The 19,133-nt window shown below is 33.0% G+C and overlaps 1 protein-coding gene across 3 annotated transcripts in view; it reads left to right on the top strand.

The window, feature by feature from the left end:
• Positions 1-18,847, top strand: part of PPM1A (protein phosphatase, Mg2+/Mn2+ dependent 1A) — a 49,958-nt gene extending 31,111 nt beyond the window's left edge. For all 3 annotated transcript variants that reach the window (XM_023231764.3, XM_023231782.3, XM_023231772.2), the window contains 5 exons: positions 2,800-3,653; positions 5,426-5,543; positions 9,609-9,717; positions 11,196-11,253; positions 12,261-18,847. In XM_023231764.3, the coding sequence (XP_023087532.1) occupies positions 2,820-3,653; positions 5,426-5,543; positions 9,609-9,717; positions 11,196-11,253; positions 12,261-12,290 (1,149 nt within the window). In that variant the 5' untranslated portion in view covers positions 2,800-2,819 and the 3' untranslated portion in view covers positions 12,291-18,847. The remainder of the gene's footprint in view (positions 1-2,799; positions 3,654-5,425; positions 5,544-9,608; positions 9,718-11,195; positions 11,254-12,260) is intronic.
• The last annotated feature ends 286 nt before the right edge of the window (positions 18,848-19,133 follow it).

The raw sequence follows: 19,133 nt of genomic DNA, 5'->3' as shown, positions 1-19,133 counted from the left end.
CTGGCAGAAAAAATGGTGTAATAATCATATAATGTCTATATTATTTATAATGTGCTAGACACTATAATTTGTGCACTGTATACATTATTTCATTTAATCCTCATAAGAATCTTGTAAGGTTAGTGCCTTCTTATATACTATTTTTTGTTTTTGGAGATGGAATCTCGCTCTGTCACCCGGGCGGTAGTGCAGTGATGCGATTTCAGCTTGGCTCACTGCAACCTCTGTCTCCCAGGTTCAAGCCATTCTTCTGCCTCAGCCTCCCAGGTAGCTGGCATTACGGGCATGCGCCACCATGCCTGGATAATTTTTGTATTTTTAGTAGAGACGGGGCTTCACCATATTGGCCAGGCTGGCCTAGAATTCCTGACTTTGTGATCTGCTCACCTCGGCCTCCCAAAGTGGTGGGATTACAGGCGTGAGCCACCACAACCGGCCACCTTCTTATATACATTTTATAGAGGAACAGATGGAGAAAGAGATTCAGAAAGGTTCAATAGTCACACTATTACTAAGTAGTAGAGCCAGAATTTAAACTCACGTTAGTCTAATTTTATAACTTATTTTCTTCAGTACTTCATGCTATTGGTGAATTCTTAGAGGAAGAAAGTTTGTCATTACTGTTCTCTTCTGTTGGTTTGTCTCTTAAATGTGTTTAAGTTTTTGGGTTTCACTCACATCTCTTTTTTTCTTACCTTTTCTCAAGATAGTGGGGTCTTTCCTCTGTAAAGCTTCACCTTGTTTCTAGTCTAGGATAGTGGTCTTGTAACCTAGGATAGTGGTCTTGATTACTGCAATTTTGGTTGATTATTTCTTGTTGGCCCTTAACGTGCCCCCATCTTCTGCCTTAGGCATTGCATCTAATCTTTTCCAGCAGTTTGCAGTCTTACTGTGTCTCAGAATCACATATGGAAATTTAAAAATCATAGATACCTAGGTTCCAACCGTACCCAGGAAATTCTGATTTGGAAATATTTATTTTTCTGTTGCACAGCCATGGTAGAGACCCATTTTCTTAGGGGTTAATGATGCTTTAGAGTCACACAGACTTGAAGCAGAGCCCTGATGCCATTAAACTTATTAATTGAGTGATCTTGGCCAAGTTATTTATTCTTGGCTAAGGTTCTTCATCTGTAAATTGGAGATAATATTATTACCTACCTTAGAGAGTTGTTGAAGAGATTAAATGAAGTAATGCTTGTAAAACACTTACCAGAGGGACTTAGACTACTTCTTAAACATTGCCTGCTAATAAGGTGTCATTATTACGTTATCCTTTATCCAATCAAAATACTTGCCTTTGCAATGTGTATCAACTTGATGTCAGAAAAATAATCTGATAAATATCACCATAAAGGATGAATGATAGCTAGTTTTCATTACTTACCTTCCATTAGTTGAACTGTACTAGGAGGCAGAGGCAGATGGTTTTATCATACCAATCAACCAGTCTTTTCTGCTTATGTATCAGTTTGGACCTACACGGAAAATGAAGGGGAAAACAAATGTTTTTCTTTCCTTCCTAGGAGGATTTTCTTCTTGCCCTTTGTCTCAAAGTTTCCTCTCTGAGCTGAGTATCATTGGCATCATCAATACCCTAGTCCCAAAGCTGCATAGTGATTTACCTAGATACTTTTCTCCACCATTATTCCCTACTACCTAACTCCTCTTCACCTCCATTAAATTTCTGTTCGTCATGCTATCCTTCTTTCGGATTGCCTTTAGTTCAATTGTGACTTACTTGATTGTTTGAACCCAGGTCTCTACATTTCTAAGCCATTGTTCAGGTAAGGGCCAAGGTAAATTCTGACCAGCTGTCTTTTTGCCTTGTGTGGGCCCATTCTAGACCAGGGAGTGTTAAATTTTGAGTATTGGGAAAGGATTCGATTAGCTAGCTGAGCCTTCAGGCTTGTCAGCAGGGCTGTCACTAGACCCTTTGATTTTCTTTATATACCTAATGGTCATAGAGTATAATAATAATGGTACATGTTATTACTATTTGATTAATAGATTACTAGTAGTAATTGTGTTATATATGTATATAGTACACTTTGTTATCTGTATATATAATTGCTTGCAACTTGAAATTTGAGGCTAGAGCATTTATAGTAATTTAATAACTTACTGACTTTATCAAAGACTGAAAAACCTCATGGAAAAGGTAGAATGTAAGCTAGACTTAAAAGGATAGGTGTACTTTTTTCTATAAATAGAAAGGATGAGGCAAGAGTTTCCAGTTAAGGAAACTGACATGAGCAAAGGCTTGAAGGAGCATGCAAATTTGGAGTATTGTGAGTAGATTATTTTTTAGGTTTTCAGAGTTCATGCAGTGACAGTAAAACTAGGGAGTTTGGAATCAAGCTTGAAAATCCCTGAATGTTCAACCAAGATATTTGAATTAGAAGGTTTTTTGGGTATGTCATGAATTCGTTTGGCTTCTCTTGATTGATACATGTACAACTTAATCCTTAGCTTACACATGTTCATTGTATCTTTAAACACTTGACCTGGTTCGTTTAAGTTGATGGCGACTGCCAGGTCTCCTTTCTGCCTTCTCCCCTTTATCCCAGTGCTTTAGTTTTTTTCTGCCTTTTTGTTTGTTGTGCTCTGTGCTTCATCAGGCTTTCCCCCAGTTCTTCCTTGTTAATCTCCAGATTCCAAGTCGGCAATACAATGAATGTCTGCTTAATACAAGAGTTTTGAATTCCTGCATATCTCTTTCACTTATTAAAAAGATTGTTTGGTACATATTTTGTTGATAAGACAGTTATTGACTTTCCTGTTTCTCTTCCTTTGCAGACCTAGAGGATCAAGACATAATGGGAGCATTTTTAGACAAGCCAAAGATGGAAAAGCATAATGCCCAGGGGCAGGGTAATGGGTTGCGATATGGGCTAAGCAGCATGCAAGGTTGGCGTGTTGAAATGGAGGATGCGCATACGGCTGTGATCGGTTTGCCAAGTGGACTTGAATCGTGGTCATTCTTTGCTGTGTATGATGGGCATGCTGGTTCTCAGGTTGCCAAATACTGCTGTGAGCATTTGTTAGATCACATCACCAATAACCAGGATTTTAAAGGGTCTGCAGGAGCACCTTCTGTGGAAAATGTAAAGAATGGAATCAGAACAGGTTTTCTGGAGATTGATGAACACATGAGAGTTATGTCAGAGAAGAAACATGGTGCAGATAGAAGTGGGTCAACAGCTGTAGGTGTCTTAATTTCTCCCCAACATACTTATTTCATTAACTGTGGAGACTCAAGAGGTTTACTTTGTAGGAACAGGAAAGTTCATTTCTTCACACAAGATCACAAACCAAGTAATCCGCTGGAAAAAGAACGAATTCAAAATGCAGGTGGCTCTGTAATGATTCAGCGTGTGAATGGCTCTCTGGCTGTATCAAGGGCCCTTGGGGATTTTGATTACAAATGTGTCCATGGAAAAGGTCCTACCGAGCAGCTTGTCTCACCAGAGCCTGAAGTCCATGATATTGAAAGATCTGAAGAAGATGATCAGTTCATTATCCTTGCATGTGATGGTATCTGGGATGTTATGGGAAATGAAGAGCTCTGTGATTTTGTAAGATCCAGACTTGAAGTCACTGATGACCTTGAGAAAGTTTGCAATGAAGTAGTCGACACCTGTTTGTATAAGGTAGCTAGACTTTTTAAAAAAACATAAAATGATTTTATGTCATATTAATCACTACTCTAGTATTTAATCATCTTAGAATCTATAATTCTGAAAACTAAATTTTTGGCACAATTGTAGGATTCTGTAGGATACTGTTCACCAGTTACGAAAATATATCATAGGAACACTATGCAGAAATAAATTACCCAGTTACCATATCTGCAAGAGTTATAAGCTGAATGTTTAGTCTTACTACTTGAGCTTTGTAATAATGTGGAAGATTATCAAAGGTAAAAAGATTTTATCAGAATGCATGTTTTGAAAGAAAGAGTGTGGGGAGGGTTAGGCCTCAGTGTCTATAAATGAAAAGCATTTTAGAGTTTTAGTATTTTGACCATGTGATATCTCAGTACATTTATGATATCCTAATACTTTGAAACTAAGGTTTAATGGGTCTGTAGCACTTAAAAGAGGAATGTAGTGATCATTAGATGTGATGTAATAGAAGTAGCCTTGTACATGGAGTCAGAAGAACTTAATATGAGAATGTATGGTTTTAGGTAAGCTATTTAAACTCTGAATAATCAGTTTTTTTCATCATAAAAAGGGTAAGACATTATTATGTTGTCTGATGGGGTTGTCAGGAGGATCAAATGGGATAATATTCATAGGTGAGCTAGCTCAGCCCCTTTATTTTACAAATGAGGAAGCTGAAGCCAGAGAAGGTTCTACAAACTTTAACGAGTCAGACAGACTTGAGACCAAAGCTTACCTCTATTACTTTTGTACTCTACATTCCTGAAGAAATTGTTCAATCTCTCTCAGCTTTAAAATGGAGATAATAGCATCTTATAGGACTGTTGAGGAATTAATAAGCATATATGTGTGTGTGTGTGTATATATATATATAATGCCTAGTTTAGCATATAATACATGCTACACCCTTTCCTAGAGATATTATAAATGACTTGTACAAGGTTTTATACATTGGTAGCAGCATTAAGACTAGAAAATCAAGCCCTTGACTTGGATTCAGTGTTTTTTCTGCCACACTCTCTTCTGTTTTGTCAATAATGCTTATTAACTTATTCTTTGATTTTTTTTGAAACAAATGTTGACTTTTTAAAATTCTTAGATATATTTGATACTCAAATATTTTAATTACAGCATTTGAATACTTAGATGTCTTTAAAAATGAATGTAGTTCCTAAAAGTTGTCAGTTTTTTTAATTATACAAGTTAAAAGCTAGTTTATAAACCTTATATGTAGTTTTACCTCTTACTTCATATTTCTACTTATGAAGCAAATGTATTAGCCCCACAATTTATAATTTGTTTTAAATGTAATTTTATCAGGTATGTGTAACTGCAGGTCAAATCCTATTGTAAACAATGCCGTTAAAATTTTCTGTCATGTTGTATGAAATGAATGTGTGTGTACATGTATGTTTGTAGTAGGTATCACTTCAAATTAAGTCACCAGTAAATGTTTACAAATAGTATTGTTTTATAGAATTATAAAAAATTATTATTACAGTGTGATTAACCTGTAATGTTTCTCTCCTGTCTTTTGGAGTATTGGTTATACTGTATTCTCTCTATACTGTTCGGGGGAGTGGGAGTCATTGCACACACACACACGCGTGCGCGTGCACGTACATATATATAACTTTTCTCCCTAAAAGTAACATTTTCACTAGAACAAGTATAGCTAATTGGCACAGCTGTAAAGGTTCTCAAGGCTTTGAAGAGCAAAAAGAAAACTCAGATTTCTCAAATTTTTTTCTTCCCAGGGAAGTCGAGACAACATGAGTGTGATTTTGATCTGTTTTCCAAATGCACCCAAAGTATCGCCAGAAGCAGTGAAGAAGGAGGCAGAGTTGGACAAGTACCTGGAATGCAGAGTAGAAGGTGGATCATTTAACAAAAAATAAGTAGCTTTATTAAAGAAAAATCTTCAACACAATCAAACTTTAACATTTTAGTTTTTAGATTTTTATGTGTCTTTGACATCTAGTGTCTAGTGTACGAAAGTGGAAAAGGACATTTCTGTAGTAACTGTTAAGATGTATGCAGTTGTCCTATCACAGTTATATTAGAAATAACAACTAGCGTGGAAAGTAACTTACATTCTGTTCAGGATATTTTTGTTTTAAAAGGCTAAAATGTTTATGTGCTCTAAAATTCTTAATTCACTGGCATGAGTAATTTTATGCCAGGAAAATCTGATTTGTGGTTTATTTAATTACAAAGAGATTGTGATGGTGATAATTTGAATACCATCTTTCTATGAAAAGCTGTGTATATTAATTTTTAATCTCTAGGGCCTTTTTTCTATAACTTGAAAATCACAGACTTGTCATTAGCAACTTTATATACACAACTTTAAAAAACTTGCTTTAAACTGTTTCAGAGCCTCTTACCTAAGTCATAAACTGTCTCACCTAAACAAGATAGACCTCAATAAAAGACATAATATTTCTCCACCTGGCAGAAAAGTAACTGCCGAGAAAGATTAAGAAATAAGTTGGGCATTTCTGCAGTATATTTCTCATAATTCTGCAGAGACTTCCAGTTTATTGCATATATGCAGTAAGTGTATATATTATGCAGTTTCTCTAAGCAGAAAAACTTGACATGACTTTTATAGTGTTAAAATGTGAAAATGCTGGTGAGCTGGGATAGGAAAAAAGTAAGAAAAAAATTAAATTTAAAAAGTAGCATTAAAATGCATTTTAGGTTCCTAATGTCGTTAATTTGCACATTAAAGACCTCTCTAATCGCATGCAAACATTGACCTGCCACACCTACATCCCACTGTGCCTGCATTATTAAAATTACTATTCACTTTAATTTTGTTTTTTCCCTTTTTACTGTTTGATACCAATCATAATCAGTCTGATACTAGAATCATGATTGGTTTTGTTCTTTAGTACTGTCTAGGGGCTACTATTTTGTTTTTATTGCCGTCCACCACTTGATAGTCATACATCTAGTATGTGTTTGTACTATTTAGTATTGCATTCATTGGACGTACTGTTCAACGAATTTGTCTCCTTACTGTTACCAAGGGTTTTGGAATTTTTATATTTTGAATCATTCAATATAAATTATAGGTATTATAGTAACATTTTAAAATATTTAGAATGCTACAATCATTGGTTCAAACTGTTGATTAGTGGGAAAATATAAATTCGTAAGAATAATGTGTATAGGGATAAGTTGATATTTAATGTATTGGCACTTTAACTTGGGCACATATGTTTTCTTATTGGTTTAAAGAAATAATAAGTATTTTAATATTTTTACTATGAAATGGGATCCAATTTTAGAAATGAATTGCTGCTTTTTTCTTTAATGTGTACTCTTTAAGTTTTAGATGGAATTATGAAATACTTTACGTAATTTTGTTACAATAATAAGTTTCATATTTCTTATCAAGCAAGAGTTGCCACCTGGACAGAATTTACATTGATACTCAATATTTTTGATATGTTAAAGTGTTATTATACTTGTACCATTCAGTTGGAGATTGTCATAAATTAAATATGGTATTTTTTACTCAGATTTGATGAGACTGCAACTAGAGATTAAATACTACGTTAAAATTGCTGCTATTTTAAAACATAGAATGTAACTGTTTGTATTGTAAAAGTTGTTGTATGTCCTCAGTGAAAAATACTGCCTTCAGCTTCCAAAGCAGGCACCCGAATGCCTTTTTCTTTTCTCTCTCTCTCTTTCTTTAAATACATGCCTTCACTAGATTGCTGTGACCTACTAAACCTCATTTTATTTGCTTGGAACATTTTTGGCTTCTCTGTCCACAATATAGAAAAGGAAAGGCCTTCCAGCTCTCCTTTTCTCTTATTTGTTCCCTTCTAAATACTTGACTCTCTGGGGGTGTGAAAAGATTCAGCTCATAATTTATACTACTATTAATTTTGTGGTCCTTCTAAGCCAATTTAAAATTATACTTTTATGTATATATTTTCAAAATCTTTGCTACTGACTACCTTAGCTTTAAAGTTGCTAATTTGGAGATAACTGATAGAATCCCTGAAGCTTGGTGGAGGGGAGTGGAAAGGAGCAGAATGTGTTTGTGTATATGTATGTGAAACATGGATCTTCTATACATAAATATTCTTTAGAAGAAGCGTTCAGTCTTTACAATTCTAAGTAAAACGTATAGATAACAGAAATTAAAGGAATATTTCTTAAAATTCATTTCTTTTTCTTTTTTGAAAGCAGACAGAAGCAAGGCTAGTATAGTATGAATGGTCAGGTAGTTTAAATGTGTTGTCCCACGTGGAATAGGAGATATTAACTGTTTTTAAAACTTTACATTATTTTTTTACAAGAATTTGTTTTCCTGTAATTTTCTTCACAGTTAAAATATCCTAATTTCTATTTTAACAAAAGAGATGTAAGATACATCAAGTATAGATGATTCAAGGTAATGTTTTTTTAGACCTGAAACCATTATTGATTCAACTTATCATCAGTGTTTATTTCTGTTGTATCTAGTTATCTATCCAAATAATTGTATTGGCTTAGTGGAGACTGTATGTTAAGTGTATTAGTTTTAGATTGTGAAATTGTGCAGTTTAGGTAAACATCAAATCCCTTTATTTTTGTACAGCAGATTTCCAGCATTAGAACCATGTAGAACAAATATACTAGATGTTAAAGATTACACAATAAAGGAACTTGGCAAACCAAATCTGAGATCCTTGCTTTTTGTTCAGATTTAAGACTGTTTTTTTTTTTTAAGGCAAAAAAGTAATAGATGGTAAAAATTTGGCCTTTATTCTAAAAGGACAGTTTGAACCATTTAAAGAAATATTATGGGTAGCCATGTCTTCTTTAAAAATTTTGAGGCCTGATTGAAGGATGAATCTTTATATGCATTGTTATTTTCAAAGGTGTTTACAAATTGAGAAGCAGAATGATGATTTCTTGCTCCACTAATGACGAAGAAAATACCATTTCTTACTGTAAACATTGAAAAACAAAAACTCAACAAAACTTGAACATATAACTTACAAATAGTTCTGACTTGAATTTGCATGTGGAGTATGTGTGCTAAAACTGCAAGTGAAGACTTTTTATACTTAGAGGAATAGTTTTAGAGTCCTTTGTAAGGTTCTTTGTTCATAATTTTTTATATTCTGTGATGTGAATAACAGTATGCATCTGCACAGCAGCACTACAGATCATATTGCTGTGCCCTTTTAATAACTGGATATTTTAAAATTGTTTTAAATGCAGTTGTATGGTTTATCAAATGGTTCTCTTTTTAAGTGTTGTGTAAGGAAATTTAGGCCTTTTCTATTCAAGGCTTTGTTCAAGTAATCAATGAAGGAAATGGTATTATATATCTATACAGTATATTGTTTAAAGATACTTTAGAGAAGAATTAAACTGAGACAGTGATGTTCAAGTACATAATCTGGATGCTATTTAAGTATCATTTTACAAATATAAATATATACATAAAATAATTGAGTTAGTGTATAATCTATAAATTCCCCTATAATTAAGGGTTATTATTTTCAAATCTTGAAATTGTTTGTTTTTTAAAATTCCACGCAGTATATTATATAGGGCAAAGTTCAGGAAACATGTTTCCAGTCTAAAGAGAGAAGTGATGTAAGAAGTAACTAGTTGACATCTTAAGAAAAGATATTCTCACTTGTGCACACATATCCTTGATTATATAATATGCTGATTTAACATGAAATATTTTTTCATATTTTAGTTTTGATTTGAAGTTAATCTTATGTGTCATTTTATGCATTTTTTGTCATAAATCTTCAAAGGTCAACCTGATTTTTTTTTTTTTTTTTAATAATACCAGATTAGAAATATCTCAGATGTGGTAAATGCCATCTTTAAAAAGCTAGGTTATCTTTATTTCGGTTTTCTTTTTAATTAAATTTGGATAACACTTACAAAGAAAGTACTTCTGATTCCCAGAAATCATAAAGAAGCAGGGGGAAGGCGTCCCCGACTTAGTCCATGTGATGCGCACATTAGCGAGTGAGAACATCCCCAGCCTCCCACCAGGGGGTGAATTGGCAAGCAAGTAAGTTACATTCTGTACACTCTTACGCTTTATGTCAGTGTATGAAAATGTTAGGTATTTATTGATAAAATGTGTGTTTACCTAATTTCTGAAGTGATGCATTTATCTGTGTTTTAACCTGTGATTTCAATTTTTTTTTAGTGTTAGACTATGTAGAGCTTGTTTAGACTTAGATATCAGTATCATTGTAACTAATTGTAGTGAGGGTTGTCTTTATTGGAAGTTTGGTTGGCACTGATTTCCTCATAGAGCATAAACAAGATAATATACTGAAAGAATTCTTAAACTAAATTACATAGCACTACATTAAAAATTTACAAAATTCTAAGTGTCATCGTTAGTAGTAGTATAATTTGATTTGGTCAATCCCTGAGTAACTTAACACCCTGAAAATTCCTTTTCCTCTTATGGACGATGTTTCTATGTCTGATTTTCCCAGTGTTTTTGGTTGTTGATTGTTGGTTAGTTGGTTTTATGTGTCAGGGAAGAAGAATATATTTCTTTTCTTTTCCCTTTCCACTTCAGTTCATAGAATTGGACTACTTTGTGTTAAATATTAAGCTTACATCTTTACATAATAAAGTGGAAAATTCAAGCAGTTCCAAGGCTTAAAACATTTTTACCTCAAATATCCATATAATTGACTTACAAACATAAAACTTGCAAATACCTTTGGCTTGAATTTGGATATAGAGTAAATGTGCTAAAACTACAAGTGAAGACTTCTTGTACTTACAGTGAAGATACATTATTGACTAATTTTCTCGATTCTCTACCGTGTTTTGCAAGTGTGACCATGTTCTTTGTAATCACTAAATAGTGATTGTAGAACTTCCCGTTTGAAGCTTTTATTTCTTGGAAACTTTTTTTCCATATGGCTTTCTATGAAACGATCTATCAAATTACATCAAATCAACTTTGGAAGTAGGGAGACTATAACTTGTAAATACACTACAGATTTTTAATAAAGTGTTACTCAAAACGAATTCCCAGGCTTGTCATGGAAATGTCTTATTTGACATTTCAGTTTTAATAGAACTATTAAAAAGGGCATTAAGAAAAGTAGAAGCTTTAATATAAAGTATACTCTGATTCTTCAAAACTACAATGTGACTCTTACCTAGCTTATGTTAGTATTATATCTTAAGAATGGCATTGCCATTGATGACTCATAACCATTTAAACCAGTTCAAATGGAGATAGACTATATAGACTTTTTTTTTAAAATGTGTAATTTTTAGCCTTCTATTAACTGGGTTGGTAGAGTGTTATAAGACGTTTTAGAGTGAACTCACCTCTACTTAACATAGGGGCCCAAATATCTTAAAGTGAGGGTCACTGTTGACAGCAAGAAATAGAACTAAAATAATTTCTGAGTGTAAGATTATCTTAGAAATTTTAATAAACACCTGGCTATGAGTTACTAAGCAGTGTTTTACTTTCTGAAGAATTAATTTTCTGCATTTTTTTACACTTAGGAGGAATGTTATTGAAGCCGTTTACAATAGACTGAATCCTTACAAAAATGATGACACTGTAAGTAGCATTTTAGCTCCCTTTGCTTTCCCTTCCCCTCCACTCTAAATGCATATCCTTCCTACCTGTTTTTGCAGAGCTGTTCACTGTACCCATTCTCTTACACACACCCCTGATTGATTGCTTTGAACTCTGCTTGCTCTGATCTCTCCTGCACCACAGTTCTAGTGATTGAGGACATAATCATGGTGAGTGGCCACTTCTCTCAAAAAAGAAGAAAGTCCTTTTGAATTATTCTGGATTTTTTAAGTCTTTACAAGCAGTCAACTTCAGAAGGTTTGCTTTGCCTCCACTAAATGGTTTTTTTTTTTTTTTCGAAGTTGGGACTGTCTCTACTCAGAATCTTATCTTATTCTGAGTTTTGTAAGCAGCTGCAGCAGAACTTCAGAATGTTTGTCTCCACTAAATAGTTTATATGGTTGGAATTACCTTTGTCAGGAATGCCGAAGTATACACTTCACTTAAATATTACAGAATTGTTTGCATAAATAAACATTAGAATGCCATACTCTCCAGTTAAGTGTTCTATTGCAATTCTGTTGTATGATGTTTATAGAAAAGTGATAACGTAGAAATCATGTGGGCACAGCTCTGAAATATTTTATGTATTGCATTATGAAGCTTCTTCACATCTCATCTTGAGTTCTTAATCTTTTCTGATGCAATAAAGGTTTATAAAAGTGGCATTCTAAAACTGTATTGGATTTCACTAAAGAAAAAGTTATTTTTAATAGATTTATTGATTTAGTAATACATTTGGTCAGCCTCACCATAAAACCATATTTCAAATATTTTCCAAAAACAAAACAAAGGATTAACAATTCTTTGAACATATTAAACATTGATATTTCATATATACACATATATACTTATATACTTTAAAAAACATTTATATTCTAAAAGTCATCTTTACAGAACATTATCTTTCTCCATTATTCAGAAAGTATGGTGTATTTTGGCACTGCTAAATTTTAACGTTGTTCCTTGTTTTGCTTCCTTTTATAAAGGACTCTACATCAACAGATGATATGTGGTAAAACTGCTCATCTAGTCATGGAGTTTACCTTCACCTCCAAAGGAGAGTACAGCTCAACTTTGTTGAACCTTTTAACATCCATCCTCAACTTTAAGGAAGGGGATATGACATGGGTGAGAATGATTACATCAGAGAACTTCAGCAGTACAACAGCTAGCCCAGAACTGATTTTTTTTTTTTGTAAATTTGAGACTTATGTAAACGTGATTTCAAACCATAATTCATGTTGTAAATCAGACTCCAGCAATTTTTGTTGTATGATTTTGTTTTTTTGTAAAGTGTAATTGTCCTTGTACAAAATGCTCATATTTAATTATGAACTGCTTTAAATCACTATCAAAGTTACAAGAAATGTTTGGCTTATTGTGTGATGCAACAGATATATAGCCGTTTCAAGTCATGTTGTGTTTGGACTTGGAGTTGGAACAGGGAGAGCAGCAGCCATGTCAGCTAGACGCTCAAATGTGCAGATGATTATGGAAAATAATCTCAAAATCTTACAAAGCTGAACATCCAAGGAGTTATTGAAAACTATCTTAAATGTTCTTGGTAGGGGAGTTGGCATTGTTGATAAAGCCAGTCCCTTCATTTAACTGTCTTTCAGGATGTTCCTTCGTTGTTTCCATGAGTATTGCAGGTAATAATACAGTGTGTTCGTAAGAATCTCAATCTTGGGGCTAAATGCCTTGTTTCTTTGCACCTCTTTTACAAGTCCTTACATTTAATTACTAATTGATAAGCAGCAGCTTCCTACATATAGTAGGAAACTGCCACATTTTTGCTATCATGATTGGCTGGGCCTGCTGCTGTTCCTAGTAAGATATTCTGAATTCCATTTTATCAATAAAGCTTGATTTAACAAACAAGAAATTTAATCATGTATGTGTAATTCCTCTTTTACCCCGGCCTTTTAAAACACTGTGCCATTGTAATGAGACGTTTCTCATAGGGAAAGATGTTAGTCTCTTTTAATTGGTCAACACTGTTACTCAAGGCATAGATGAAAGTGTTTCCTTCCATTAGAAAGACTAAAAGATTTAATTTTTGGTTGTACCTTAATCTGTTTTTTAAATAGTTTCTTTCAGGCTGCTTATTTTTCATTAAGATGTGTATCAGCTTGGATTAGCCTCAGTTTAATTAAAATAATTGTCAAAGTTTGACAATCTTAACACTCTATGGTAGGGGTGTGTGTGTGTGTTTGTGTGTTTGCCCGTGATTTTTAATTGGCCCATGTCTTTAGAATCAAAGTGGTTAAGATGTATTTGTGATTTGAAATATAGCATGTTGATAATATTTAGCCGTTGGCCTTTACAAATAACTTTCAAAGCTTAAGGAATTGTAGATGTAAAAATAACCTAATTTAATTTAGGCTTAAATTCCTCTGATTAAGCATGTGAAAGTAAGTTTTAAAATCTGTCACATTGAAAAGATTACTGTTCCGTGCCCTTCTGTATTTTTGTCTCTTTAGGTTGAATATTGTATTTATCACCATGTAATCATTCAGTAGGCAGATTCCCACTCGAAAACTATTAAAATGTAAGACTAAAATACAACATTGAATACAAAATCAAAACTTTGTGTATAAAAACCATTATAGTCCATTTTGTTATATTTGTTTTTTCCCTAACTTGGAAATATACATATTTGTATATATAGCCTTAAAATTAATGTAAAGTTAGGGGAGTAGTGGGGAAAGTAATGTGAAATGTCTCAGATTTAAGTAGTTAAATACCAGCAAAATTTTTTCATTATCCCTCTTATTTTGTGAGGTGATTAAATGTAACTTAATTGTATTTAATTTATATCTTATTCCAGCATGAATGAAGAAAAACTGAAGTACTATTTATATTTAGGAATTCATATCAGTTGAAATTACAGAACCAATTCCATACTTACAATAAATACTTAATGTCTAAATCTGTGGTAGAGTGCGAAGTATGATAATGTTCTAAGTTATGGCCTTGCAAGTATCTAAATGTGCATTTAATGAATATCAGTGCTTGTATTATAGACTTAATTACCAGACATGCTGGTACTGAAAGCTAAATCCCTATGATAACAAGCCAGTTCCTTAATATTTTAAGTAGACTGACAGTTTTAGTTCCAGAAATTGCAAAACTTTGAACTGGACTGTGTAATCTTTTGAGATGCACAACTTAAATCACAAGTAAGTAGAGTATGTGATGGAAAGCTATATTTCAAACCATAACAGCATATTTACGGCCTTTTTTTTTTTTTGAGTCTTTAAACAAGAGAAAATTAAAATATTCCTGTCAAAATTATTAGTATTGAAATTAGGCTTGGAAACAAGAGAGAACTGTATTTGAGTGATCTGAGAAGACTAAATCTTTTCCACATGAATCAGCACTGCCATACTAATAATTTTTTTACTATAAAAATACAGGAAGGAAGTATACATTATAACAGCAGACTGTTCCTGATTCCTGGAGGTAATAGTGGGGGAAACCAACCGTACGTTTTAAAGGCACTTTTGCACCTCTACTGTGCACTTCATTCTTGTACCACTTAAATTCTTCACCCTCATCCCCTTTTTTTGTGCTAATTAGCATCTCAGGGCAATGCCTCAAAAATGTTTGATGTGTTCTGTTCTTTGGAGGGAAAAAGTTCTTGTGTGATGATAATACAGTACTCAAAATATACTTTTATCACTTAAATGTCTTATTTGCTGCTATGAATAGGAAATAACATTTTGTATAGCAGGCTTTGTTTTACCCTAATATTAAAAAATTTCACTGACCTTTCTTTCATTGTTTTAACAGGGTAGAATCTCCTAATTTCCACTTTCTTGGGAATATACTTTTATAGACAATAGAAGCAGTTATCAATATTAGCGCTTACTTTAAAAAATCAAAGTGATACTTAATTCAACTTTGGAAGTATCTCAAACACTTACTTTATAGTGCATTAACTTGCTTCTAGAGTACTTAATGCAACTGCTGTAGCCACTTAGTTTTTTATACTAATCTCAACATTAAGAAATTTGGATGAAGTAATAAATTAGGTATGTAATTCAAGTAATCTGAATTACAGCAGTACTTTTAGTGATCATTCATACGACCATATATTAACTCAACTAATAACTTAGTTTTTTTTACAAAATGTTTCGAGTATTATCGGTAAAACACTGTTCTAGGCTAAGCACCTTGGGACTGTAAAGAAATGAGTAGATCCTTGGCTTCAAGTTTACATTTGGACAATTTATCATCTAGTGTATGTTAGTATTATAACTGGATCACTCATCAAAAAAAAAAGCTATTGCCCACCCGTTATCTACCAGGTACTTAGCTAATCAAGGCAGGTCCCTGCCCTAAAGAGCTTGTTTATAAACTTCCTTTACTCACCTGAAAACTCTTCTCCAGTTTATTTTCTTCTCTCCGAAGTTAAAAATCATTCAGAAGAAAATTTTGCTTAGCATAAGAATAAAATTGGACTGAAGAGGCTTAAGCCCATTCAGTATGCTTGATTGCATTTATCGAATGGCCTTTATTCTTCCTGCTGACAGCAGTAACTCAGAGGAATAGGTAATAGATTTCTGAAAATTGTCCAGCCATGGAAATGTAGGTGGGGTTTGAGTTTAAGGCATTTAAAAATGTAAATATCTCTAGCTAAATTTATCTTAGGTAGAACTCTGTGTTTTTGTAACACACTGCCAGTGTTATTGTCAAATTTTAGCCAAATTATTACTATGTTTTAATATTTTAAAATAATTTCACTGCCCATCTTTACTGGACAAACTCATTTGGAGTTCAACTTTTGGTTTCTGAAAGAACTGATGAAATTGGGTACTGCTTTTTTTCTCCATTTTTTGTTTTATTTTAATTTTGAATTTCATGGTATATACTTTTAGTTCAAACTTGGCTGTTTGTACAGTATTAGGATTTTGTATTAGAAAATATGTGTAAATATCTTAGTATATAATTGTTTCTCATTTGAGGTTTTTCTTCTAAGGGACCTTAAAGAGTTTTATATACTTTTGCTCACAGATACTGCTAGTGAGATTACCATTTTTTCAATATCTAGTCTTCTAGTTTTTCTTTTAGGCATTAGGAAGCCTTCTTAAGAGTTCAAAATTTTGGAAGCCTAATTTGGTGTTACTTCCTTCAGTTATGTGCCATGTGTTTTGGTTTATATATGTTTTAAATTGTATATTACCTTGGAATATGCTTGAAATATTTAAGAATACATTTTCAAAATGTATAATACTGTATTGTTTTGTTGATCAAAATGATAAGTCTCAGTTAAATGTTAGTTATTACTGATAGTCAAAACGCTCAATAGAAATGATGAGAGGCATTGGTTCCAATTCATTGTCAAATGAACATTTTGTAATTTTGTTCACAGATTCCCTTTCAGTTGTTCTGTATATTAAGATAGTGGCTTCTGCTCTCACTGTTTTCCTATTTATATTACTAGCAGATAGGAGTGCTAATTAGAAAAACTTATAATGGTATTGAAATTGCAGTTGACAACTTATATTTTTATGAGATGGAGAAAAAGGATTGTTTAAGTTGATAATGTTGACTTTTTTTCTTCCTTATCCTGCACGAAATTTTGCCCTGGTTTCCTCTACTTTCCTCTTGGTGTTTCTCTTTTTTTCAAACAGAAACAGGACAATTCCATTTTCTTGAGCAAGAAAGCTTAGTGTGTTACTTCATCAAGGCCAGCTAATACTGTGTTAAACCTGGCTGAAAATGAGAAAACTTGGGAGATGGAGGAATGGGGAAATGGCAGTGGGATAGCTAGGGAAGAATTACTCTTAATTGTTTTAAAAGCCATAGGAAAGTCTTCTTTGTACCTGGCTGTAAATTTATAAGAACGATTGTGTCACATAAACCAACAAGAATCAACCTTTGCTGCTTCAGAAAAATTGATTTTTCCAGCAAGGAAATTAATGAGAGTTACTGATTCTTCGCCGTAGAAACAACTGAGAAGAATTAATACAGTGTTTCTTCACTAGAAAACCCAACCCTTCATTTCTTTTCATTGCTCCAAAACCCAGTTTTCAACTAATGGTTTTCTCATTAAACTAAATGTTTAGAAAAATTGTTTAGAGTTTTTCTTTTTCTTTTATATGGTCCTCCTGATCCAGTATAAGACTATTTAGTAACGTGCATTTGTATGGTACTATCTAAAGTAAGTTAGATTGATGTAAGAGATTGGGTAGCTGCGGAACAAAATTAGTTATATCCTAATTAGGTACAGTGAATGACACAAAATCATTTTAGCAATGCTTAACCTTTTGGGGTCACAGGCCTTTTATGACTGATGAATCCCAGGGACTCCTTTACCCAGGAAAATGCATATATAACATACATATCTCCCTAAAGTTTACAATATTGTAGTGGTTCATGGAGACCCCATGGCTAAGAGCCCATTCTGAAGTACAGTAGGGCATCATCCCTTTTCCTGCAAAGCCCAAAATATTTCAAGGGCATGAAAATAACTTGAGTCTATTTTAAGGAATTGTTTCACTCTAGAGGTAGATGGGGGGCCTGGCTAGAATCTGACATTAAAATGCACCTTTTTAAAAATACTATATTTGGGGGGAAAGTGATTAAAAGGTGAAAAAAACAGTATTCAGAAGTTTTGGACATTAATGTCTTTCTCTAAGATTTGCCACTTTAGAAATTCAATAGAAAAGAGATAAAACAAATTTAATGTATCTGGAACATTTTTGGCCTTCATAATGCAGATATACTATGTTAACAAGTAATACATTTACCTGTCAGATCTCCAGGTTTTAATGTTTTGAGCTTTCTAGTATTAGAATTCATTAAATGTTTAATTCAATTTGTATTCTAAGGAATTAGGTTATTTACGTACTAATTCAGGATGTTAAAATAACATCCAACACGGACAACCACCACCAATGCACAGAGTTAATGAGATTCCTAAAATATACTAAGTACAATGTAACAAACATAGAATTTTGCATTTGTTGCCAAAATCAGATGTTTAATTACAGCTTATTGCCATTTGTGGGACTTCTGGAACATAGAAACCATTGTCTTACCTGGTTCTCCCTTGACTAACTTAATAGCATATCTGCAGGAAAGTACCTTGTTTGTAGTGATATGCCCCAATACTGATTGATTTCACTCTTGAAATGAGTTATATCACTTAATTTGTATAAACGTTATGAGTGGAGAGATATGTACATGTTAAAAGCATGTTGCATTATATAGAGATTCATTTTTTAAACTCTATAAATGTTAAGACTAATATAATTGCAGAAATATTTTTCTTAACTACAGTGTGTAACAAAATTCTTCATAGCAACTCACCCACTTTGCAGTTTATGTGATCCACACTTTTAAAGAAATTCCATAAATGTATATTTTGTATTATGTATTATTTCCTGGTCCAAAGAAAATATGTGAATTCAGTTCTAACTTGAAGAATGTACTGTTTATTTTCAAGTTCATTGAAAAATTGCATTCAGCCTGCTAATGGTTGCAGATTGTATGTTAGATGAAAAGTAGAAATAATTTCTAGTTTGCAAAACTGGTGCCACTAAATAAACAGGCAATTGCATAATGTGTGTGTATTTATGGTTGTTTAATATTGCAAGCAGCATTTTTATTCTAAGAAACCTGGAAAATTTGAAATTAGTTATTGGAAGACCTTAAAAGATTTTTTTTCAACTGAGAGATAAATCTGATAGAATTTCAACTAGATTTGTTCCTTCCTGATTTTAGGAAGTTTACTGAAAGCCAAAAAGTTTCAGTTGATGGTTATTGTCATGAAACATTCCAGAAATAAAGAAGCCAGGGTAATTTATTTTTAGTAAGAACATTCCCATTTGTCTGTCTTCTAATAGATG

The sequence above is a fragment of the Piliocolobus tephrosceles genome, chromosome 6, assembly GCF_002776525.5.
Source record: "Piliocolobus tephrosceles isolate RC106 chromosome 6, ASM277652v3, whole genome shotgun sequence".
Taxonomy (NCBI): domain Eukaryota; kingdom Metazoa; phylum Chordata; class Mammalia; order Primates; family Cercopithecidae; genus Piliocolobus; species Piliocolobus tephrosceles.
Note: the sequence above shows the minus strand (reverse complement) of the source record. Positions and strands in the feature narration are given on the sequence as shown.